Source organism: Vigna umbellata, chromosome 9, assembly GCF_029865625.1.
Source record: "Vigna umbellata cultivar VRB3 chromosome 9, Vumbellata_1.0, whole genome shotgun sequence".
NCBI lineage: Eukaryota > Viridiplantae > Streptophyta > Magnoliopsida > Fabales > Fabaceae > Vigna > Vigna umbellata.
Window position 1 is genome coordinate 49,520,190 of NC_142173.1, and position 26,379 is coordinate 49,546,568.

A 26,379-nucleotide genomic window follows, 5' to 3' on the forward strand; every position below is an offset into this window, starting at 1 on the left:
GTATATTTATTTTTGCTCTACTTTTAGAGGCATTTTAGTGTTTTAGGGTACATAAGGTAGGATGACCATACATGTGTCTTAAATGTGTTCAAAAAGTGAATCTATGTTAAAATTTAATCTTAGTGATATATTTAATTTTTGGATCTGTGTAGGTAGTTAGATGATCCTGTGTGATTTAGGGCTTTAGGAGCATCTATAGAGAAATAATGAGTTTTTTTTACAAGGAAACTAGTGTTAATTTATGATCATATTAATGAATGATGAATTATGAGTTATGTGATGATGATTTGTGATGATTTAGGTGAGTGATGCCTATTCTAGAGTGATAAATTGCATGTATGAATTGTTTTGTTGAATTTGACTTATTGGTTTGTGATTTTCAGATGTCTACCTTAATGTCATATGTGAATTTAATTGTGTAACCTAATTGAACTTGTCTAGGGAAAGTTTGGTAAACTTATGAATGTTCTAATTTAAAATAAGTGAAAAGCCTAGATAAGTTGGTTAAAGATATTGTAACATAAACTGATTTACATAATTATGTAGATTCATTAGGCGAGCACATGGCTCGCGGAGTGAGAGTGCATAATTTGCAACTCAAAAAGCTCTAAAATTTCAAACTCGTTGCGTGAGAAGGTTTCACTCAACAAACTTATAAGGAATTTAGTCTTATTACTCTCTCGCTAAGTGAGCTTGTAAGTTGCTCAAGTAGAAGATTTTAAGCAAAGTTACACAGCATCAAAGCCTTCTCGTTAGACGAATATTGTGGTTGCTAAGGGAGTCTCCTCCAAGGTGATACTCATTAGACGAGACATGATTTCACTAAGCAAGACTTACTAATTTGAAATAGTATAATTAGTTTAATTTTGATATATCTATTAGGATTTATTTGAATTGTTTAAAATGAGGAAATAATGATTCCTAAAGTAAGAATAATATCATGAGTTAGTTTTGTATGGGGTGCATAGGGACTAAAATGAACTCATCTTGACTTTATTAGTAATTGGATTCATATAGATGAGAATAATTAGTTATGAGAGTCAAGAGAGGTTCATATTTAGAGTATCACTAGTTGTCAAACTTGTGAGATATATAATTTGCCTTGTTGCGCTTTATGGATCAGGAACGACCTGTATATAGTATAGCTATAACTTTTGAGAGATATAAGTGATTGAATAATGATAGGTACATAGTCTTAGAATACTAGTCAATACACCACTTATTCAAAGATTGAGTTTATAGTTTTTGGTATATGAATAAGTTATGAGAGTTTTCATACTTGAATGTTGATTGTATAATTTGTAAAAACTATGTAATCATTTTCTGAATTGCTAAATATACTATCTTTTTAATTAAAATTATAAGTTTTAAATGATTTCTAACTTAACTTGTATGTATTTATGTAAAATTATTATCCATCTCTTATGATTGTCAACATCACGAAAATAGAAGATAATGTAAAATATGAAAAGCAAAGTCTATATCGAAAGTAAAATATATAAATAAAGTAAGTAAAATATATAAATAAAGTAATGTAAATATAGTTTGTAATAATATTATGCACTAGTTATTATTGAAATACTATATATTCTATTTAATGTTAAAAGAAGATTGTACATAACATTATTAACTTTATATTTATTCATTTGATATAATTATGTTATTAGCTTTTGATAGTAGTTTTGAATACTACTATTGAGTTGTTACACTACTCTATTTAATCACATATATATATATATATATATATATATATATATATATATATATATATATATATATATATATATATATATATATATATAAACTAAACATATGTACACAACATATTAACCTTATAATTATGTTAATATTAGATTTTAACTTTATTATTAATTGAACATATGGAACGTCCCAGATTATATAGAAATATAATGTAGTAGGTCCACATTTTTATATAATAGAACAATTAGAATAGACTTGCAAATAAGTTGTTAAGGTTACAGTCATCTCAAATTAAGCCATAATTTAAAACTTTAATGCATTAGAGTATTTTCAAATAAACAGGAACAACTAGGAATCCTAACTAGACTAGGCGGCATCGTCATCTCCCTCCAAGGCCTGCTCCAGAGGCACCTCATCCATCTCTACTCACATCCAAGTGGATGATCATTGCAAAAGAAAAGCACACACAAGCAACACAAACACAAAAGCAAGGGTGAGCTAGATATTCAAAAATCATGTTATAACAATCACACACAACATGCAAGTTTAATTCAAAGTTAATGAACCATACAACACCTCTTGTTACACTTTACACTTGACTCGTCCGGACTTAGAATGATTGCTGAGCTATAGCGGGTCATGCACTCGTGGTGGCTTCTACTGCTTTGCAAAGCCATTGCCAATGGGTTTCACCCTACCACACTCACGAGGTTAGTCTGTACCGCGCCTTGGAGCACACTGGGAGCCTCCAAGACTAAGACCTCCTGCTACTGCTCATGACATGATTCAATCCTCTCTACTTGAGAATGATTGACCATTGTAGTTTCAGGATAACCCCTAAGACTGAGCTTCCATGCAAATCATTCTAAACGCACTAAAAAGGCACCACCATGTATCCCCCCTTGAGGATCATGGAATTACGTCCAATACTGATACTTTTCACTTTAACACCAACATGATAATGCATACATAAGCCCTTAAAGCAATTGGAACAATTAATTAAAATAGCATATTGGGATAAATAGAAATATAGGCCGAACAGAACACATCAACACATAATGAGCAAGACCGAACACCCTGTGAATGGTGGAGACCGAACGGTATCTCACTTCCCAAAGGACAGGACCGAACGGTCCATAAAAGATAAGATTGAAGAAGTGGCCGAACACTATTTAGGACCGACCACTAAGAGAGACCGAATACTTCATATTAAGATCAAACCGAATAGAAAACACCCATAACATGTAAATATGACCGAACGATAATTTAAAGAGTAAGGCTCAAACATGAGCCGAATATAGTCTAAGGTCAAACGCTACCAAGACTGAGTGCTACTAAGACCAAACGCTACCAAGACTGTGTGCTTCTAAGACCGAACGTTACCAAGATCGAGTGCTACTGAGACCGAACGCTACCAATACCGAGTGCTACTAAGACCAAACGCTACCAAGACCGTGTGCTACTAAGACCGAACACAAGAGGAAGACCACCCACACTTAATACCAAACGGTCATGAACTGGTAAGGCTCTAAAGAGATCGACCCAGTTATGACCGAGAGCAAAACAAGGCCAAACGGTCAACACTAACCATTTCAGCGTTCTGCATAATTCTGTAGAGCTTCTGCAGAATTATGAACAACACCTAACATAACCATTTCTAACCATTTTTACTAACTTCTAACACCCTTAATTCTTGTTTTATACTTAATTAAACTTATCTAGGTGATTCTAAACATTCCTACTACCATTCTAAAGTGATTAAAACTCAATTTCAACTTTAAAACACCAAGTTTCCCCAACTTAGGGATCCAAAACCCAATCCTACTACTTTGCACCTATTTTGATCAATTTAGTGACTCAAACAAGTCACAATACACTAGCTAAGACTGGCCCAACAGCCCAATTGCGCTTTAGGCCCCAAATGCCCAAAATCACTACCTCACTTCCCCCAATTTGCCCTAAAACACTATAATTTCACTTAACTTTCCATTTCATTCAAGCTATAACAGATTTATCACTCCAAGCACTTCCAACACGCCCAATTACAACAGCTAGATTCAACCAATTCAGTTTACAGACCTCACGCTACAGTTTCATACACCACACGCATCAACATGTATGACCCAATTTACTTTAGAGCTTAAACAAGCAAACCAAACAGCACACTCATTAAATAATTTAACATTCATACAAATAATGCAAGCAAATTCAAAATAATATCTAGCTCCCCTTACCTTAGGGTTTCACAACTAAGCTCACAACTTGATTCAACAGTGCCTGACTTAGCAAGAACTCAACCAAACCCTACAAATCACCCAATGGGTGATAGAACAGCTCTTTAGAGCTATGTTTTGACAAGAAATTGAAGGAGAATGTTTCTAGTTACATGAAATCAGTAGAATAGCACGCCCTAGGTTCCAAAACAGAGAGGAAAAGGGAGAACTACTTACCGGTCCGAATGAAAGAAGTAATCGGTTCAAAATAAAGCCCTCTACACTATGGACACTAGGGCACCACCTAAACGGACATGCATTAAGTTAGTGAGTGTGAAGGTTAGAGAGAAGGCAGAGGAACTTGAAATTCTGAGTTATAGAGAGAGGTTGGGTGTTTATGCTAATGAACCAAGATATATTTATAATCCATTTATATTAAAATAAAATCTGGTCTCATTAGTATAATAAACATATTCACTCTTTTAACCTCTTTTCCAGGTTCTCACAACATATACAGAAAAATATAATTTTAAAGGCTAAATAATTAAACGTCCGTAGAAAAATGAAGTAACAAATTGAAGTAATTTTTAAAAGAAAAAGTCTAGAAAATAAATTTCATTAATTTTTTAAAGTTAAAATTTGTTTAGATTTATTTAATAATAGTTAACAAAATTTAGATTTACTTAATAATAAAAAATAATAATGTATATGTCCAAATAAAAAATTACGCATGGTTTTAAATACATCATAATAAGATTTCATATTACTATTATTATATTTCTTTTGAATAATATTTTATTTGATAACTTGGTAAAAATTTATTTGATAAAAAAACCGTGTCGTTGCTGAGTCTGCAAATTCCATGTAGAAAAGATGCCACATAAGGAGACAGATGGCGAAATTTCAGGCTACATTTTCTTATAATTAGAATTTCCCTGCCTTCAGCATTAGCATGCACTTACTCTATCAATAAATCGCAGGGGTTTGATTTATCGAACGACCATCCATAAATTAAAATTCAAATACACAATTGAAGTGCGAATCATCTGATCTATATTAACGGTCATGATTCATCTAGTGCACGAAGATGTAACAGAGTAACCGCAGGGTCAATATCCTCTGCATGTTTGAGCCGCCACTTTGGCAGTGCTGTGTAATAATTATGATAGGTAGCTGAGTCAAGTCAAACCCGCAACCCTTGACCCATTTTTGATGTGCTTTTTTTTCCACGGTCAAAGGTCAACCTTTGGCTACTGAGTCGTAGCTTCCAAAGACATGGGTGGTGTGCATGCCATAGCACACATAAATAAAGTGCATCACTTCCTCTCTTTTCTCTCTCCATTTTCAAACTCAACAACAACATCAAAAGCATCAAACTTCTTCATTCATACCTCATTTCTTGAGCATGTCTTTCAGTTTCACCGACCTACTTTCTAACAGCAATAGCTTAACCCTGGATGATGATCCTTTTGGACTTGAATTTGCTAACACTTTCAAACAACTTCAACCTCTCCCTTCTTATTCTGAGTTCCCACCTGGTTTTGCTCCAACAACACAGTCATTGAACTCACCCCTCTTGTTTTCTTCTCAAAATGTAAGTTTTACCATCAGTTATCGCCATTATTGTACATGATGAAAAAGTGTTTTTCCTTTGGGTATAGTAGTTCTGCCACCTGTTTATCGGTGACAGGATTGACTTTCATAAAAGTTATCTGTAGTTTTGTGCTAAAGTACTGTCGGAAGAATTCTCCTACACAATTTAATAAAAATAAATATGAAATCTGAGTTCCCTCTAAAGATAGCATGTAATAATAGTAATAACTAATGGTTCTTGTTATTGGTCAATGAAATGTTTTTTGTAACGGTATGGTGTTCTTGTTTTATATGCTGGTTTAGAATTTGAGGTGGTCTTTTGTATCACTCCAATGTTATGTTCTTTTGGAAAACTAACTGTGGGGTATTTTCGTTTTGTGTGTTTGGTTCAGGTTCCTGCATCTTACTCAACTGAGTCATCTTCCAGCATGAGCTTCAACATGAGAAACAGCTCAACTGTGGACCAGCTAGGAAACAAGGAGGAAGAGAGAAACTACTCTGACTTCTCTTTCCTAACAAAAGCAAACCACGTGCCTCTCTTTCAATCTTCCACAAGCATGTTTCAAGTGGTAAGTTGTATTGTTTTTCTATATAAATTTGACTTAAAAGAACATAATTTGGGGTGTATTTCTTTTTCTGGTTATTTATTTGATGATTCAGGGGTGTGAGACCATTTCTTGTTCAATCTGTTTACCTTGACTTGCTTGGACCAATTTGTCTCATTAGCATATGCTATTTGTTTCATTACCATCTGCTATTTGTTTAATCTGCTGTCTTCTTTTAGTTCTTCACTTTTCTTGATTTATTTAATTTTGAATTTTGGTTGGTACAAGCTTGTTTGAACAATTCAAAACTTAGACTGCGGTATTCCAAGTTGACTGAATCAAACTTGAAAGTATATATGTCCGTGCATGTTCTCAGAAATTCTTACCTACTTTCAATATATATATCTCTTATTTTATGCCAATTGATATAAATTTTGTAGGTCATTTCTGTCTGCATAATAAAACGTTTCTGAAGATCACTTGGCTAAAATTAAATGCCATTGAACTTACCTAACACATAAGAACTTATCAGCAAGTTTCCAAGTTGTTGATTCTTTGGAATGGAATATGTTACTCTTGGATTTACTTAATTATGTTTTCTAATCTTTGTTCCACTTGAACAACAGGAGCCATTAAAGAAACAGGACACAATGATATTCAATGAAGCTGCAAAGCAAACAGATTTCTCATCTGAGAGGACAGAAACAAAATCTGAATATGCAACAACTCAGGGCTTCTCCACAGAAGTTGTCTCAATCAAACCTGAAATACAAAGCAATTCTACTTCTGGGTCTGTTCAATTTAACTCCAACAATGCTTTTAAGTCCATTAGAGAACAAAGGAGATCAGAAGATGGGTACAATTGGAGGAAGTATGGAGAGAAACAAGTGAAAGGAAGTGAGAATCCACGCAGTTATTACAAGTGCACTTATCCAAATTGTCCAACAAAGAAGAAAGTTGAGAGGTCTTTGGAGGGACATGTTACCGAAATAGTATACAGGGGAAGTCACAATCATCCTAAGCCACATAATAGAAAAAATGGCTCTCAATCAATGCATCAAACTTCTTCATCCTGTACCATCTCTGGGATTTCAGATCAGTCTATGGGAGAGGAAGACTTTGAGCAAACATCACAAACTAGTTGCTCTGGAGGTGTTGATGATGATGACTTTGGTCATGAGGCCAAAAGATGGTAAGATAAGCAAATGAAAGATACATCACTCAAATAATCTTGTATTATGGGAAAGAAACTACATGATGAGCTTGATTTCAGTGTGACTAATTATGATCATGATTCTCATTTTCCAGGAAAGGAGAGAATGAAAATGATGACTATTCTAATTCCTCAGCTGGGAGTAGAACTGTTAAGGAACCTAGAGTTGTGGTTCAAACCACAAGTGAAATTGACATACTTGATGATGGATACAGGTGGAGGAAATATGGACAGAAAGTGGTCAAAGGAAACCCAAACCCAAGGTATTTCCATTTTTCAGATGGTAATAGAAGAATTTAACTGTCATACAATGTTATTGTAAACATTTTTATTATGAAGGCCAATAAACATATCATATCTGATGATCAGTCATACTCTCTTGGGCATTTCAATCATGATTATTCTGTCAAGTGAATTTGAAATAGAACTGAAGAAAACAAGCAACACCCTTTTGCTATATGCCTTTTTTAGTGTTGCAATTCATCATTACCACCCCATAAGGTCATGACTTACTCAAAACATTCTTTCTGCAGGAGTTACTACAAATGCGTTGCCCCAGGTTGTCCAGTGAGAAAACATGTTGAGAGAGCTGCAAATGACATGAAAGCTGTGCTAACAACCTATGAAGGGAAACATAACCATGATGTTCCTTTAGGACGAGGAAATGCAAGCTATAACAGAGCTTCTCTAAACAACAACACCAGCAATGTAACAGCACCTGCCCCAATAAGGCCTTCAGCCGTGAATAATTATTCTAACTCAGCAAATTTCATCAATTCACTCCCAGACACAAAGCTCTCAGCATCTGCAAGTCAAGAAGCTGTTCCGATGGACATGTTGCTGAGCCCTGGAAGCCTAGGATTTTCGTCTAATGACTCATTCCTTCAGTCTTTTTTTTCAAAGAACTTCTAAATTTGGAAGTGGAACACTTGAACCTTACACGTGATAATATCACTGATATAGTGTTTTTGTATAGCATATAGGAATAGAATAAGAAAATCATGGGAATCTACTAATTTAGTGTACTAAGATTAGAGACTAGAACTGCAGTAAAGCTTGACAAAAGTTAGGCCTTATTTCAACTTTCAATTTAGTAATAGGAGACAGAAAACGTGTTGACTTTGAATTCCATTATTCTTTTGTTGCTTCTGTTTTATAACGAATAAAAGGTTTCTTTTGTTATGTCTCACTACATTCATTTACTTTCTAAAGTTTATTCTAGTCTTGGCAATTTCTAATCTGGTATGCAAATGTCTACTACTATTATGTCTCAGTGATTTTTGTGTGTTTTTGTAACATTTCGATCAAAGTTCTGTTTTTTTTTCAAATTATGAAGTATTCAGCTACTTCTAGTATGGCTATTGGAGTCAAGGGATGAAGAAAATTTGAGAAAGACCAATAAATTGAACTTGTAAAGATTTTGTAGTATCAAGTTTATGTGTAATTTTTTAATAATCCATCGATAAAAATTGTTCTCATGTTTACTCTTCAGGACTTTTCATCAATTGGCATGTGAGTCCATAATTCATCTCATGAATAATTTGTCAAACTCTAGAAGAAAAGCTAATATTATACTATTTTAACTATTATTATATTATTAGATAAACCTTGTATAAGTCCTACTAAATAATAAATGAAATTAAATAGATTAAAAAATAGCCTTTCATTGAACATGTGGCCATTAAAGGTCAAAGTATAATAATCAAAATTATACTATTAAAAAAAAGACAGTTCTAATGTTCATTTTTCTCAATCACTACAAAATCTCAAATTAGGGAAAACTATCAACACCATTACCAGACTGTATACTGGGACAAAAGAAATTTGTATTACAATCTCATATTATTACAACCTTTGCAAACACTTAAGAAAGAGAGAATGATATAAACATAATAAACATTAGGGGCAAATATATACAAGAAAACTCACTGCTTTTAACCTTAAAGCAATAAACAAAAAGTTTGTTGGTCTTTTTCCATTTAGCTTTATCATTTCTATTCAATGTAGCATTCAGACTAACACTCGAATTACTAACACTTGCAACACTTGAATTACTAACCATTGCAACAAGTGCAAAGACTTTAAAATGAAAGCGGATTTTAAATTTCTTATACTCAATAGAAAGTTCTTTACTTATATTCAGTGATAGGAGAAAAATTTAACTACTAAGGGTGCTTATGTATAAGTTTGTGTTGACAGTTTGTATCTTGATATGACAACTGATAGTGCTATACACCAGAAGGCAAAACAGGAGAAGGCAATGGTTGCAGCTGAAGAGTTTGTAAATATGCTGTCAGCAGTTTCCCTCATTCTATTTGTTATTAGCGGAAGATGTTGATGATAGCAAGATATATGCCACAACCTGAAACCAAACCATTTTCTAGCATTTCATAATGAAGCAAAAGACCACTGAGAAACTTATTTTTAATTGCAAAACAAAATCATAGTATTATTATATTAGAAGCATCTTAAGTTATCATTGGTTGGTTGAAGAAATAAGTTTAGAATTTTGTTCCTTCCCAAAAGGATAACGCCAAAGATAAGTATGAAGTTTCCAATCCACACTTTTAATCGTTACTTGCAAGTCTAACTCACACTTGTTAGGTTAAACTTCAGTCTGCCACAGCCAAATAGGACAAAAAGCTTAATGAACAAATTGAAAACTTTCATTTTTTTTATGATCAGTGTTGTGAAACTGCTCACTGCACTTCGATTTCAACACTGAATTTGATTTTGAGAAATTGAATTTGGGTTTAGAAACAGAACACCAATGAAATGAATGTGATGGAAGAAAAAAGAATGCCAAACCTGATATCTAACAAAATCAATCAACCCAACCGATCTTTACTGAATCATGTTTTTCCCAGTGAAAAATTCGTGAAGTTGACAAAACACTTGAACTTCACTTTATATACTAGATAGAATTGCCACGGCCAGCATGTATCTACAATCCAAAATTCCAATTTAACTTTAAATACTATATATGTAAAAGAAAAAATTAAACACTCAACTGATTAAATTCTATAATTATTTTTCCTATATACTTGTAGGAAAGCAAATAAGCAAAAAGCTAGGTAAAATTAATTTAGATTAGAAATACTTCTACAAAATGAAAAACTATTTCATTTAACATGTCTTGATTCTCAATTTTTAATTAATATATCAATGGGAAGTTTTCAAGAGGCATCCGACCATGAACCCTATCTTTGAAAACGACAAACCAGTAGACTTTTCAACTAAGCATCTTCAATTTCAACCGTTAAAACTTTTAATATATATCCAACGGTTTATTTTGATGACAGGTACGGACGGAGCTTAGAAAATAGAAACGAAGGGAGTTAAGAGAACTCTCCTCCTATCAGTTCAACTCATCCAGAACCAGCCCAGTTTCTTGCAGCCAATTCCTTTCCTTTGCGTTTTTCTTTGCTACTCTGATCATCACTTGTTTTGTGTTGAGATCATGGCATTAGCTGTGGTAGGTGGTGCGCTCCTTTCTGCTTTCTTTGACGTTCTTTTCGACAGGCTGGCCTCCCCTGAGGTTCTCAACTTTATCCGAGGAAAAAAGCCTGACAAGTTGCTTCAAAAGGTAAAAACACAGCTCATAGTTGTTAGAGTTGTGCTTGCTGATGCTGAGAAGAGACAAATCACAGACTCCAATGTTAAAGAGTGGCTCGATCTTCTCAGAGATGTTGTCTATGAGGTTGATGACTTACTTGATGAAGTTTCTACTAAAGCTGCTACTCAAAAGGAGGTAAGCAATTCATTTTCTCGCCTTTTCAAAACGAAGAAGATTGTTAGTATTAGTAAGTTGGAAGACATTGTTGAAAGATTAGATGACATTTTAAAACAAAAAGAGAGTCTTGATTTGAAGGAGATTCCAGTGGAGAGCTACCAGCCATGGAAAGCTCAGCCAACATCTTTGGAAGATGGATATGCTATGTATGGTAGAGAGAAAGATAAGGAGGCCATAATGAAGATGGTGTTAGAGGATAGCACCAATGGTGAAACAGTGTCTGTGATCCCTATTGTAGGCATGGGTGGGGTTGGAAAAACCACTTTGACAAGATCTGTGTTCAACGATGGCAAATTGCAGCAGCATATATTTGATTTAAAGGCATGGGTTTGTGTTTCTGATATATTTGATATTGTGAGGGCCACAAGAACCATGATAGAGGAAATTACCCGAAAGCCTTGCAAATTGAGTGATCTAAATGCTCTTCAACTTGAGTTGATGGACAAACTGAAAGGTAAAAGATTATTGATTGTGTTGGATGATGTTTGGATCCAGGATTGTGACAATTGGAGTAGTCTTACAAAACCATTTCTAAGCGGGAATAGGGGCAGTAAAGTTCTGATCACAACCCGCAATGAAAATGTAGCGGCTGCAGTGCCTTTTCATGCTGTTGAAGTATATCATCTAAACAAATTGTCAAATGAAGATTGTTGGTCGGTGTTTGCAAACCATGCATTTCCTCTCTCAGAAGCCAGTGAGACTAGAGGAACTCTAGAAAAGATTGGAAAGGAGATTGTTAAAAAGTGCAACGGGTTGCCGTTAGCCGCACAGTCACTTGGACGAATGTTGAGAAGAAAGCAGACTATTAGGGATTGGAATAATGTACTTCAAAGTCACATTTGGGAACTTCCTGAAAATCAGTGTAAAATTATTCCAGCACTCAGAATCAGTTATAATTATCTCCCTCCACATTTAAAACGGTGTTTCGTTTATTGCTCATTGTACCCCAAAGATTATGAATTTAAAAAAGATGAACTGATCCAGCTGTGGATGGCTGAAGATCTTATAAAAGCAGTGAAAAAAGGAAAGACTTTAGAAGAAATTGGTCAAGAGTATTTTGAGGATTTGGTTTCGAGATGCTTTTTTCAATCTTCAAGTCGGCGTGGGGGTGATTACTTTGTAATGCACGACCTCATTCATGATCTAGCAACATTTCTTGGTGGGGACTTCTATTTCAGAACAGATGAACTTGGGAAAGAAACCAATATAGACAGAAAGACTCGGCATTTGTCATTAACAAGATTCAGTGATCCAGTCTCGGATATTGAAGCTTTTGACACAGTAAAATTTCCTAGAACTTTCTTGCTAATCGATTATAAAGATTCCCCATTCAACAACGATAAGGCACCGAGTATTATAGTGTCAAGGCTTAAGTACTTGAGAGTTTTATCGCTTTTGAAATTCCAAAGTCAACTTGCTCTGCCTGATTCAGTTGGTGAATTGATACATTTGCGTTATCTAAATCTCTCTCATACAAGTATAGAAACTCTGCCGGAGTCACTGTGTAATTTGTGCAATCTACAAACTTTGAAGTTGTCTTATTGCTCTGAGCTGACTAAGTTGCCTAGTTCCATGCAAAATCTTGTAAACTTGCGTCATCTTGAAATTGTTCGTACTCGCACAAAAGAGATGCCTAAAAGAATGGGGAAACTAAATCAATTACGCACCTTGGATTGTTATGTTGTGGGCAAGCATATAGAGAATAGCATCAAAGAACTGGGAGGACTTCCAAATCTCCATGGTTGGTTTTATATTAAGAAATTAGAGAATGTTACCAAAGGCGAAGAAGCATTAGAGGCCAGGATAATGGATAAGAATCATATTAGCAATCTATCCTTGGAATGGTCTATAGCTAACGACAATAGCATCGACTTCCAAGTTGAGTTAGATGTACTCAGCAAGTTAGAACCTCACCAAGATCTGGAAGCGTTGTCCATAATCGGTTATAAAGGAACCAGATTTCCGGAATGGGTGGGGAATTTTTCCTACCTCTACATGACAAGTATAGGTTTATATAATTGTAACAACTGTTGCATGCTTCCTTCACTTGGGCAACTACCGTCTCTCCGTAACCTTTTTATTTCAAACATGAATTCGGTGAAGACTATTGATGCAGGCTTTTATAAGAAGGATGATTGTTCATCTGTGACGCCCTTTCCATCCCTTGAATCTCTACACATTTCTAATATGCCTTGTTGGGAGGTGTGGAATTCTTTTGATTCAGAAGCTTTTCCTGTGCTCAAGAATCTGTATATAGAAAAGTGCCCCAAACTAAAGGGAGATCTGCCAAATCACCTTCCTTCTCTGCAAACACTCAGGATTAGAAATTGCGAGCTTCTTGTCTCTTCTGTCCCAGGGCCTCTCACCCTTCGGACACTAGACATACGTAAATGCAAGAAAGTAGCGTTTCGTGAGTTTCCTCTTTTGGTGGAAAGTATAGAAGTAGAAGGAGGCCCAATGGTGGAGTCCATGATGGAGGCCATCTCTAACATCCAACCTACTTGCCTGCAATCTTTGAAATTACAAAATTGTTCGTCAGACATATCCTTTAGAGGTGGTCGTCTTCCTGCATCTTTGAAAACTCTTGATATCAGAGGTATAAACAAACTGAAATTCCCGTTGCAACACAAACACGAATTACTGGAATCACTTTCAATAAATAATAGTGATGATTCGCTCACGTCTCTTCCATTGGCTATCTTCCCAAATCTCACTAGTCTTCGAATCACAAACTGTGAAAATATGGAATCACTTTTGGTCTCAGGGTCAGAGATTTCGAAGAGACTGAACACTTTTGCGATTGACCACTGTCCCAACTTTGTATCATTCCCGGGAGAAGGATTGTGTATGCCCAATTTGACTAGCTTCACTGTTTGTAATTGTGACAAGTTGAAGTCGTTGCCCGATCAGATGGGAACTCTTGTCCCAAAGATGGAATATCTTTCAATTTCCAACTGTCAACAAATTGAGTCATTCCCTGGAGGAGGTATGCCACCTAACTTGAGAACAGTTTTTATTGAAAATTGTGTGAAACTACTGAGCAACCAAGCATGGGTATGCATGGACATGGTAACCTCTCTCTTTGTGTGGGGTCCATGTGATGGCATCAAATCCTTCCCAAAGGAGAGTTTGCTGCCTCCCTCCCTTGTGTCTCTGGAACTAATTGGTTTGTCTAGTCTGGAAACGTTGGATTGCAAGGGCCTTCTCCATCTCACATCACTCCAACAATTATACATTAGAAGGTGTCAAAAGCTAGAGAATATTGCGGGAGAAAAACTGCCTCTCTCTCTAATAAAATTAATGATATATGAATGTCCCTTGCTGAAACAACGATGCCACAAAAAGGACCGCCAAATTTGGCCTAAAATCTGCCATATCCGTGGGATAAACATTGACGATAGATGGATTTAACGAGCATGGATAATGAGAAGGTAATTCTCCTTCTTTCCTTACATCATCAACCTCTAACTTCTTAAAAACTATTTTTGTCTGTGTTATCTCCTTTCTTGTCATATTACCAGCCTTAAATTAGTTAATTGTTCAGTTTTATACTTGACTGGAATTGCAAGTGTAAAGGAAACCTAACATTTTGTATGTATGTTATTTTCCGTGAGCATTCCTATCATTTTCGATTAAACGTAGTCACAGCAGAAGTGAGTAATGGTCTTTCAATTTTTTTGACACTTTTTTCTGTGTGGTCAGTGTCAAGATTCTGCTTAGTATTGTGATGAATATGGGAGACAGATAATTCCACTGAAATTTCATTTAGAGGGGTAAATTGAAGTAATGTTATCCATTATTGTTTTCTAAACACAAGTTTATAATTGTTTTATATAATAGTTAATAAAACAGCTGGTTGAGGTCAAAATTAAATTCATGACTGAAGGGTGGTATTTGTTTTTCAGACATGCTGGATTGGCTTGGTGAAACTGCAGCTGTCCATTGTAATGTACTGCCCTCTACGAGGTCATCACTTTTGTGTTTGATTTATAGATTTGGGTTGAATGCATCTGAAAGCTATATCCCAGCATGCAGAGGTTGAACTTCTCATTGTGCTTATTATGCATTTGAAGAGGGTGTTACATGTTATATGTTTACATGTTATATGCGTTTTTTAGAACATGATTGTGTTGTTTATGTTGTTCATTGCATTTCACTGTGTTATATATGTGATTTTATACATGAATGCATGACACATGTTTTTGGAAAAGAAAAACCACAAGCACTTTTGTAGAACTTAAATTGTGTGGCAAAACAATAGTTTTAAGTCGTTTTCATTATGGGTGAGTCGATTAAAACTCGTGTCTTTGCACAAACTTTTTCAGTGTGCTGTGAGAGTTTTTCAAAGAGAAAAGTTTTCAAAACTGTTTTACTCTGTTATTAAGTCGATTACATGCATGTTACATTAGACTGAGTTTGTTATGTTTTGAATATCTGTTAATGCTTGATATAACTGTCACAACAACTAAGCATTAAATGAAATTTGAATGCATTAATTGTAATTCAATTAACTACATTGATTGCTGCTAACTGCAATAACAGAATTGCTATATTCGACTGCATTAGTAGCTTAGTCGATTAAAATGCGTCAGAGTTGTGTTTAAATATAAATTGACGCGAATTTGATTTCTGTAAAAACTTTTGTGAATCTAACAGTTTGTGATCTTTTTTGCAGAAAGTGCATTCTTACAAAAAGAGAGAAAGAGCTCCAAGAAACAAGAAGTGACTGTGGTGATCATCTACTTGTGGATTCTTGAAGAGCAAATTAATTGCACGTACAAAGGCTAATCATATCTGCACATTGGGTGTAACTGAGAGATAAGAGGCTACAATCTTGTGAAGAATGGGTTAAGGTTCATTGTTGTAATTACAGGAAGAAAAGCGTGTTGCGTTTTTGACTTTAAGGGTGGCTCAAAGGGTTTGGACTACAGGAGAGGGGATTCTTGCTGCTAGTTTGTTTGTATACTGCCTATATTTTGATTAGAGGGTTAGACAGGTGTTTTATATTTTTGACGTGAGGTCGCTATAAGAGTCTTGTTGTAAAAACTTTGATCATTATAGTGCATTGGTTTCCCTTGGTAGGAAGGACACTGGATGTAGGCTTGACCGAACTAGTATAAAAACTCAGTGTTTGATCTTTCTATCCCTACACTCTTTTATTCAGTCGACTTCTTACTTTACTCAATCGATTTAATTTTCGCTGCATAAACAAGTCTTTTACCTTGCATTTCAAGAAAGTTATAAAGGCATTATTTTTGGTGAAAAAGATTTTGAAAGTTTTAAATTTTATACTTCACCAATTCACTCATCCCTCTTTGTGTGAGAAATTGAGTCATTTTTTTTTAACAACAAAGAAGGAGAAATAAGAGGAAATGTGATTTATGTGGATGTGGGGGTTCATATATATAGTAGGAACCGCTTTAAAGGAGTTTAAATAAGGTGGTTGAGTTTTGGTGAATAACAATTTTTTTTAACCACCACCGTTTAGTTGAAATTTTTGCCAAGGGTAAATAGGGAATGGAGAGGTGGAGGGAGAAGGGTGTGGAGGTGTAGAAAGAAGCTCTCTCACCAAAAACACAATGTTGGGCCTATAGACCGAAAAGGTCCACTCTAAATTTGCCAAAAACGGAGCTGTCAACGCTGGCCACTATGACACCCACAACCACCTCCATCTGCACCTCCCTTACCATCACTCACGCAACCAGAAAAAAAAAACCAAAAACAAAACAGAACTCTCAATCCTAGATACAACCCCAAAACATAGCCATCAACTTTAATCGCAAATGTTGAATGATCAAGAGCACAAAATCTTCCAACCGAAAAACCTCAAATCCCCATTTCAACCCCTAGCCCCCATCACGAGATCAAAACTTGCAAGTAAGAAACAAAAACCTCATTCAAACAACACGAATTGAAAGTTTAATTAGGGTTCTAGGATTGAAATTTCAATTTAGGGAAAATTAATCAATGAGAAAACTGATTAGGATTTTAATTAGGGTTTAGAAAATAACATTTAATAAAAATAGCCTTAATGCATACCACTTTCTTATTATAATTCATGAGAAACCTAAATCCTTAATTTAATTCTAATTATAATTAAATCAAAATCCTAACTTTTAATATATCATTCATATTAATAAAAAAAATCCTAATTTCAATCTATTCTAGTTCAATTAGGCGAAAACCATATTTGTATCAGCATAATAATACGCCAATGTTTATTCGTCTAAACAAAATATAATTTATAAAATCTACCAAAAATATAATTTATAAAATCTACTAAACATTCAAGAACCAAATCAACACATAAACATTCAACCATGAAACATTCAAATTAAATTAACAAATATGTAAATGTAATAAAACATCCATCATACCTCTAAAGAAAATCAAAGATATATCCACATTCATCATATAATAAAACATTAAAAAAAGATAAGTTTTCCCATGCCTTGGTCAATCCTAAGGTTTTAATCTCTCTTTACACTAAAAGTTTTTAGTTTCTCTTTCTATTTGATCTTAAATTTCTAGGGTTTCTAAGCATAATCAACCATTTTCTCTATATCGTAATATTTATAAATAAACTCACTCTATCTTTAATATTTTATCTCTTATTATATATATATATATATATATATATATATATATATAATTTTTTTTAAAACCAGTTCTATCTAACCTTTTATTTTATTTATTTATTTCCAGCTCTTTTACTTCCTACATCCCCTTATTTAATTTCTACACCAATTAAATAAAAGGTAAAAGACTATTTTACCCTTCTAAAAAAATAAAACAAAGGTTTTCCTTAACCTTCTAAATCCCTAGGATTGAACTCACAATCATTCACTTCTAAACCACCCTTCCATTAAAAAGCCAACACATCACATTGATAATATCACACACACAAATCACCCAATTATCATGTATCAATCATGTGTTGTACTTTAATAATAAAATAATGAAATAATTAACATAGTAATTGCAATTCTAAAATACACCTAAACTTCACACCAATTACCAAACAATAACATTCAAAACTTCAATTACTTAATTCTCTAATTACTACATTTTCTCAGGTCTTACATTCATTCATCTTGTTTAAGTCAGTGTTTGATTATATTTTGCTAAGTTATAGAGTAATAAGTACCTATTAGCTCTGGTGCACCAATAGGTAATCGATTAGACCGCTTAGTGATAGTCACTATACAAATTGAACATGTTTAGGTGCAGGTACTTAAGACATATTTGGTTTTGTTATGTGTCATATCATCCTAGGACGAGATCAATATTGATGTGGCCGAAAAATAATCAACTATATGTAGGGAGGTTCAACACACACACATACACATAGATATCTCCACAGTGATAAGATATTGTCCGCTTTGGGCCAAGTCCTCACGGATTTGCTTTTGGTACCACTCAAAAAGGCCTCTTATCAATGGAGGTATGTTATGTGTATATAAACTCATGTTCATCTCTTATTTTATCCGATGTGGGACTTTGTTTGTACCCAACACTATATACAATACAGCTCTACGACCACTTGAAACAAAAGGAGGAAAATTACTTTTTTTTTTCATTTTGCTGAAAGCTTGAGTTTTAAGGAAAGTGCTTTGAAAACAACAAGTCATTCTTGACCTCTCTCATTTTTCATTCTCAACACAAAGAAAGTAAACCAAGTTTTTCTTTCTTCTTCCCCATATTTTTGTTTCATACTACCTGTAACACCCCGATTTAGGCGTTACAATTCATTTTCCACAAAATACATATGTAATTTGTCTTTAACAAATTTCAACACCCATAAAATATTAAGTTCTTTATTACAGCACAAGTCTTCTGAAAATAAAAGTCCACACAGTTCATAAACTTCTGAAAATTAAAATTTCTCACAGTTCGGAAATTCAAACACAGATTTATTTTAGAAATTCCCCATGTCTTCTTTTCCCCACAGATCTCTCATCTTCTAAGCAAGTCCAGAACCATCTGCTAATTCATCTGATATAATTTCTGCTCCCGTATAATATCACACATTATACGATCATCGCATTCACATGCACAAACACAAACAGTAGGGTGACCTAACCGATTCAAGAAATATACATCATCCACAATCTTACTAACATCACAAGTGTGGCAATCAGTCAAATACATGCATCTCAAACATACTCAAAAACCAATTATTACACTGATACTTTATAATATTTCTCCAATCAAAATCATCAGTCAATTCACTAGAGTCAATACAACATATTATTAATCTGCCTACTTACCAAAGCACAGCAATCAACAATCCTTCTGTCTACTTACCAAAGTAGTATAACCATGATATACTGATTACTTACCAAAGTAATCTAACAAGGTGATTTTTATTATTTACTTACCAAAGTAGTACAACAAGGTGATATTGTCTACTTACCAAAGTAGCACAACACAAGATCTTCTACCTACTTACCAAAGTAGCACAAACCAAGTTCTTCTGCCTACTTACCAAAGTAGCGCAGCAAGACAATACCGTCTACTTACCAAAGTAGCACAGTATAGTTAATCTGCCTACTTATCAAAGTAGCCCGATTTATATCATTCTTTTTATCTCTTCGTTCATTATCTCATCCTGCCTACTTATCAAAGTAGCGCAAATCACCCTGCTTACTTACCAAAGTAACGCAGACCAACATCTACTCGCCTACTTACCAAAGTAGCGCAAACCAACATCATTTACATTATTTCAACAAATTATTCATAATCAACCACAACCCATCCAAAACTAATCATACTCAACAAGCATAAGAAAACCGGTGAACTTTTCTCAATTCCCTTCTATCTACTTACCAATGTAGTACAAATTAACCAAATTACATTTTCCTAAAATATTATTCATAACCAATCACATGTCATCTCAACCACTAATCCCAAACCAATCATGCTTAACAAGTACATAATAACCAATCAACATATCTCAGTTTCAATTCTGCCTACTTACCAAAGTAGCACAAATTACCCAAATTACCTTTTTCAATATATTATTTATCGACGATCTGAACCAATCAAACTAATCAACAACATGTTTAGATCATATGGTAAGCTTTTCAGTCCAATCCAATGGTTAATGAGGCGGAAATCATCAATTTTGTATAAATGATCCAAAAACATAAATTAAACAGTATTGAGATCCCTGAGAAGATACGAAATTAATATCTCTAAATGTGTAACTCCGATCCAAAATCCGAACGGTCGAAGTATGCCACTATCTCTTAGGAACAACATACTAAAACTTCAGGGTAATCCAACGGCTAAATAAGTAGATATGGAGGTTTTACCGAGGTAACTCAGAGACAGAAATTTAAGTGGTTCTCGGTTTAACTCAAAATGCGGAATTAATTCCTCTAAGCACAGATATCCAATTCCAAATCTGAACGGTCAAAATCACCTAATATGTCTTATGAACTACATACTAAAGTTTGGGCTCAATCCAACGGTAGATGAAATATATATGAAATATTTACCATGATAGCTTAAGAACAGCAATACAGTGTTCATCCGATTGTTTCACACTTTCGAAATTTCTTTCTCTAAACATAGACCTTCAATTACAAATCCGATCGGTCAAATTGTATTAATATGTCCTAAGAATCATATATCAAATTTTGAGGTTGATCTAACAGTCCCATAAGTCCGAATCTATACTTTACTAAGGGAACTCAGTAATAGAACTACAGGGGTAATTAATTCACTCAAACATGCAGGATATATATCTCCAAGTACAGACTACTAATTACAAATCCGAACGGTCAAAGTGTATTAATATGTCTTAGGGATCATATATCAAATTTTGAGGTTGATCTAACGGTCCAATAGGTCAGAATCAATATTATACCGAGACAACTCAGTAACAGAACTACAAAAGTAACTAATTTACTCAATCTTGCAGAATTTATTTCTCCAATTACAGACTTCTATTTTCAAATCCGAACGGTCAAAGTTTAGTAATAGATCTTAGGATTCACATACTAAAATATTAGCTAAATCCAACGGTGAAAACAATGAACAGAAATTTTTCACCACAGTAACTCGAAAATGAGAAATTATAATCTTGAAAACCAAATTTTACACAAGTCAATATATATCTACCATTACCAATTTTAACACATGCATACTCATATTCATGATCATAATCAAGAAAGGATTAGCTCCCCTACCTCTTCTCCTTGCAAGAAATTCTTCACTCTTGATACACCTAGACCACCACCCTTGCTTGCTCTCCTTCTCAAATGTAAAAGTATTTTGTAACTTAAATCTTATTTCTCTTGCCCTCTCTTCTGGCCGTATAGGTGCTATATAAGGAGAAATAAATTCTCTTTGGCAGCTGGCTTAGCAATCATTCCATAAGAAAATAATGGAAAATGAAGGGTCCCATGTAAGAAATTTTTACACCCATGATTGAAAGCCAATTTCCATAATTCAAGTTTTGTCTTCTTCTTCTTTTCACATTATTATTTTATTTTATTTATAACCCTCCTTTGATCAAACATGGACCACACAATTTGCATTAAAATTTAAATAACTAATACAAGACAATCAAGCTAAACAAAATGGTAAAAAAATACAAACAATAATATTTATCTTACATATGAATGAACATCATAATTAATTATTCAAAACCACAATATTCATAAAATTATTTTGATTTTTCTATGGGTCTTACATTCACCCCAACTCCAAAAATTTTCGTCCTCGAAAATTAAGATGTTACCCAAACAAATGAGGGTATTCTTTTATCATATAATCCTCTAGCTCCCATGTCATCTCTTGGGTTTCCTCGTTCCAAAGCACCTTCACCGTACGAATTTCCTTTCCCCGTAACTTCTTTGTTTGAACTTCTAACACTCTTATTGGTCTCGCTTCGATAGTAAGATCTTCACGTACTTGAATGTCATCTGTTTCCAAAACATGAGTCGGATCAGAGACATACTTCCTCAGCTGCGATACGTGGAACACATTATGCAAGTTCGCCAACTGTGGTGGTAATGCTACCTCATATGCTACTGGTCCAATCCTCCTAAGAATATCGTAAGGACCAAGAAACTTTGGTGACAACTTCCTTGATTTAATAGCTCTACCTATGCCGGTAATCGGTGTCACACATAGAAACACATGATCTCCTTCGTTGAACTCAAGAGGTCTCCTTCTCTTGTCTGCATAAGATTTTTTGTCGACTTTGTGTTGCACGCATCCGGTCTTGTATCAACTTGACTTTTTCTGTCGTTTGTTGCAACAACTCGGGACCTACTGAAACTGTTTCTCCATCCTGAAACCAGCACAAAGGTGTCCTGCACTTTCTCCCATACAATGCTTCATACGGTGCCATTCCAATGCTCGCATGAAAGCTGTTGTTGTATGTGAACTCCACCAAAGGCAATAGCTCACTCCAACCTCCCAAGTGATCCAACACACACGTTCTCAGCAAATCTTCCAATGATTGAATTGTCCTTTCAGTTTGTCCATCTGTTTGAGGATGATATGCTGAACTCATTCTTAACTTTGAACCCAAAGCCTCTTGCAATTGCTGCCAGAACCTTGACGTAAACCTTGGATCCCGATCTGAGACAATGCTATTTGGTACACCATGCAATCTCACTATTTCTTGAATATACAACTCCGCCAACTTCTGCATTGACATCCTCAGGTTGATTGGCAAAAAGTGAGCACTTTTCGTCAATCGATCAACTATCACCCAAATGGAATCATGACCCTTCAATGATCTTGGTAAGTGAGTTACAAAGTCCATCGAGATGCTGTCCCATTTCCATTAGGGAATATCCAACTGTTGTAACATTCCACCTGGCCTTTGATGTTCTATCTTAGCCTTCTGACATACCAAACAAGAAGATACAAACTTTGCCACATCCTTTTTCATCCCACTCCACCAAAAAGATTCTTTCAAGTCTTTGTACATCTTAGTCATGCCGGGATGTATGCTAAGACGACTCTTGTGTCCTTCTTCTAGAATCATCTTCTTCAACTCATCCTTTGCTGGAATGCAGACTCTATTTTTAAAACGAATAATACCATCTACTCCCAAATTGAAGTCTTTAGCTTGATCCGTTCCCAATAACTCCACCGTATCTTGTAGACATGTGTCTTCCTTTTGTCCCACTTTGATCTTTTCCAAGAAATCATTTGTGATCTTTAAATGACAACACCAAAGGTGATCTTGACTCAACTGCAATCCCAAGTTCATATCTCTGAACTTCTCTATTAATTCAAACTCCTTCACCATCAAAGCTGACATATGTATTCGCTTCCTACTCAAAGCATCGGCTACAACATTTGCCTTCCCTGGATGGTACTGTAACTCAAAATCAAAATCCTTCAAGTACTCCATCCACCTTCTCTGCCTCATGTTCAACTCCTTTTGATCGAAGAGATACTTCAAACTCTTGTGATCACTAAAGATTTGAAAACGTGATCCGTAAAGATAGTGCCTCCAAGTCCTTAGAGCAAAAACCACAGCCGCTAATTCGATGTCGTGCGTTGGATAGTTCCTTTCATGCACCTTCAACTGTCTCGATGCATAAGCTACTGGTCGCTTCTCCTGCATCAATACACAACCGAGCCCATGGTATGAGGCATCACAAAACACTTCAAAAACTTTAGAAGTATCAGGAACTGCTAATACTGGAGCACTTGTCAACCGTTTCTTCATCTCTTCAAAACTTGTTTCACACTTGTCGGTCCATAAGAAAGGTTGTTCTTTACGAGTCAATTGCGTCAAAGGACCCATTATCTTGGAGAAACATTCGACGAACTTCCTGTAGTAACCAGCTAGGCCCACAAAACTTCTTACTTCTGAAACCGTCTTTGGACGTTCCCACTTTAGCACTGCCTCCACCTTCGTTGGATCTACAGAAATTCCTTTGGCAGAAATCACGTGGCCAAGAAACTGTATTTCCTCCAACCAAAACTCACACTTAGATAATTTCCCAAACAATTGATGCTCCCTAAGAGTCTCCAACACAATCCTCAAATGTTCAGCATGTTCTTCACGATCCCTTGAATATATAAGAATATCGTCTATGAACACAACAACGAATTTATCTAGCCACGGTCGAAATATTCGATTCATGTAATCCATGAATATAGCAGGAGCATTGGTCACTCCAAACGGCATCACCACATACTCGTAGTGACCATAACGTGACCTGAAAGCCGTCTTCTGACTATCCTCTGACTTGACCAAGATCTGATGGTAACCAGACCTCAGGTCAATCTTTGAAAACACACCAGCTCCTCGCAACTGATCCAACAAGTCATCAATTCTTGGCAGTGGGTACTTGTTCTTAATCGTCAACTTGTTCAGCTGTCGATAGTCGATGCACAACCTTGAACTACCATCTTTCTTCTTTACTAACAAGACTGGAGCTCCCCATGGTGACACACTTGGCCTGATAAACTTCTTCTCTAGTAGTTCCTCAATTTGTCTCTTCAGCTCAGCTAGCTCTGTCGGAGCCATCCTATACGGAGTCATAGACACTGGTCCAGCCCCTGGTACTAAGTCTATAGAGAACTCCACTTCCCTGCTCGGTGGCAACCCTGGTACTTCATCTGGAAAGACATCCTCGAACTCTTCCACTACCGGAATACCCGTTGTCTGAACCTCAAAACTTTTCTTCTCTTGAGCTACCAGTACAAAACACATGGCCCCATCACTAACATCCTTTAGAAATTCTTTGGTTGAGATTAGTTCTAAACCATCCGAGTCTGGAAAAACCAATCGTTGTTGTCCACAGTCAAGAAGAACGTGATTGGCGGTCAACCAATCCATTCCCAGAATTACATCTAAGCCTTCGAGAGGTAAGGAGATCAAGTTCACTTTGAACTTGCGTCCGTAGACTACAATCGGGCATCCAACACAGATTGAACTGGTTGAAATCTGACCCGATGTTGGTGTCGAAACCACCAATTCATACCTTAGATTACTCACCGGTATACTGAAGTCTTTCAAACAAGTAGAAGAAACAAAGGAGTGCGTAGCTCCGGAATCAAACAATACATGCACACATTTACCAAACAAAAGGCATGTATCAAGGATGAGATTACCTGGCTTTGCAGCCTCTTCACCGGTCAAAGCGAAAACTCTTCCAGCTATCTTGGGCTTCACTCCTGAAGAACTTGGTTGTTGTGGTGCATATGCTATCTTCTTCTCAGGACAAACATGAGCGAAATGTCCTGGCTTGTTACACACAAAGCACCTCTTCTCTTCAACCTTCACTCCAGAGAGCTTAGGACAATCCTTCTTGTAGTGCGCACCACCGCATTCAAAACATTTCACGGCTGTTCGCATAAGCGGTTGGGGTCGCTGATATGGCTTCTTCCATGGCTTTCCTCTAATAAACTTGTCCTTCTGAGTCTTGTCAACTCGGTTTCGGTTCATTTCCAGTAACTCCACCTTTTTTGTCTTCTCAACTAAGGCTGGAAACTTCTTGATTTCAAGAGGTACAATCATTCTCCTCAGGTCATACCTCAGACCCTGCTCAAATCTTTGACATTTCCACCCTTCCGTCATGTGCTGACTATAAAAACGGATAAGATACTCAAACCTGTCGATGTACTCTTGCACTGACATCCCACTTTGACGCAAGGCCAAGAACTCTTGCTCCCTTTCGATCTTGGCACTAGCCGGGAAGTACTTTTCCAAAAACTTGTCCTTGAAACTATTCCAAGTAATAGCCTCTTCATCATATTCCATCAGTCGCTTCATACCATCCCACCAGTACTCTGCTTCCTCTTTCAGTATGAAGGTTGCATAATCTAGTTTTTCCTCATCTGTGCACTTGATCACATGAAAGATCTTCTCAATGTCCTTGATCCAAGCATCTGCTTTATCTGGCGTAACCCTTCCATTGAACCTTGTTGGGTCGTGCCTCAAAAAGTCATTCAGTCTCGAATAAGTCCTCGGTTCCTGAGTGGTATGTTGCCTTTCCATTGCATTGATCATCCGATCAACAGCCCGATTAAAATCATCAATTGGGGGTGTTTGACCAACATTGTTAGATCGACGTGCCATGTTCTACCATATACGTCAAAAGAAATTAATTCAAACACAAGTCAAAACAATGCATATCACTACCTTTCAAACCAACGCTCTCCAAAAGAGCTACAAAATCATCACAACAAATCATAGAGTCACACAACAGAAGTTAACGAGCTCACTTCCCAAAAGCCCCAAAAGATTTTCGAAAACCATTGCTCTGATACCAAACAGTGTAACACCCCGATTTAGGCGTTACAATTTATTTTCCACAAAATACATATGTAATTTGT

At 35.6% G+C, this 26,379-nt stretch overlaps 3 protein-coding genes and 1 pseudogene across 5 annotated transcripts; 2 read left to right on the forward strand and 2 right to left on the reverse strand.

The window, feature by feature from the left end:
* Window positions 1–5,249: 5,249 nt before the first annotated feature.
* LOC148193767 (WRKY transcription factor WRKY24-like) lies at window positions 5,250–8,447 on the forward strand. The gene is made up of 5 exons (XM_088098081.1): window positions 5,250–5,508; window positions 5,900–6,076; window positions 6,679–7,244; window positions 7,361–7,528; window positions 7,799–8,447. Exons 1-5 carry the CDS (start codon window positions 5,320–5,322, stop codon window positions 8,175–8,177), a joined length of 1,479 nt encoding a protein of 492 aa, XP_087954207.1. The 5' UTR covers window positions 5,250–5,319; the 3' UTR covers window positions 8,178–8,447.
* Window positions 8,448–9,390: 943 nt separating this feature from the next.
* Window positions 9,391–10,727, reverse strand: LOC148193768 (CASP-like protein 4B4; annotated as a pseudogene).
* Window positions 10,671–16,201, forward strand: LOC148193769 (putative disease resistance RPP13-like protein 1). Of its 3 annotated transcripts, none has more exons than XR_015782332.1 (3): window positions 10,671–14,489; window positions 14,964–15,095; window positions 15,734–16,201. XR_015782332.1 is itself a non-coding variant. In XM_088099618.1 (2 exons), exon 1 carries the CDS (start codon window positions 10,726–10,728, stop codon window positions 14,467–14,469), a length of 3,744 nt encoding a protein of 1,247 aa, XP_087955744.1. In that variant the 5' UTR covers window positions 10,671–10,725; the 3' UTR covers window positions 14,470–14,489; window positions 15,734–16,201. The 3 variants fall into 3 exon arrangements, 1 of the variants encoding a protein (XP_087955744.1); XR_015782333.1 differs by having other exon boundaries at window positions 14,964–15,024; XM_088099618.1 differs by lacking the exon at window positions 14,964–15,095.
* A 2,653-nt stretch (window positions 16,202–18,854) lies between these two features.
* Window positions 18,855–26,122, reverse strand: LOC148193770 (uncharacterized). The gene is made up of 2 exons (XM_088098073.1): window positions 25,156–26,122; window positions 18,855–19,065 (listed from the first exon to the last, which is right to left on the reverse strand). The coding sequence occupies exons 1-2, from the start codon at window positions 26,120–26,122 to the stop codon at window positions 19,022–19,024; spliced, it is 1,011 nt and encodes a 336-aa protein (XP_087954199.1). The 3' UTR covers window positions 18,855–19,021.
* Window positions 26,123–26,379: the final 257 nt, after the last annotated feature.

Coding starts and splice junctions, on each gene's coding strand:
- LOC148193767 (XM_088098081.1), top strand. CDS start 5,320: ATGTCTTTCAGTTTCACCGACCTACTTTCTAACAGCAATAGCTTAACC. Junction 6,077..6,678: donor CCACAAGCATGTTTCAAGTG/GTAAGTTGTATT, acceptor CTTGAACAACAG/GAGCCATTAAAGAAACAGGA. Junction 7,529..7,798: donor AAAGGAAACCCAAACCCAAG/GTATTTCCATTT, acceptor TTCTTTCTGCAG/GAGTTACTACAAATGCGTTG.
- LOC148193769 (XM_088099618.1), top strand. CDS start 10,726: ATGGCATTAGCTGTGGTAGGTGGTGCGCTCCTTTCTGCTTTCTTTGAC.
- LOC148193770 (XM_088098073.1), bottom strand. CDS start 26,122: ATGGCACGTCGATCTAACAATGTTGGTCAAACACCCCCAATTGATGAT. Junction 19,066..25,155: donor TGAAGAGGCTGCAAAGCCAG/GTAATCTCATCC, acceptor ATACGGGAGCAG/AAATTATATCAGATGAATTA.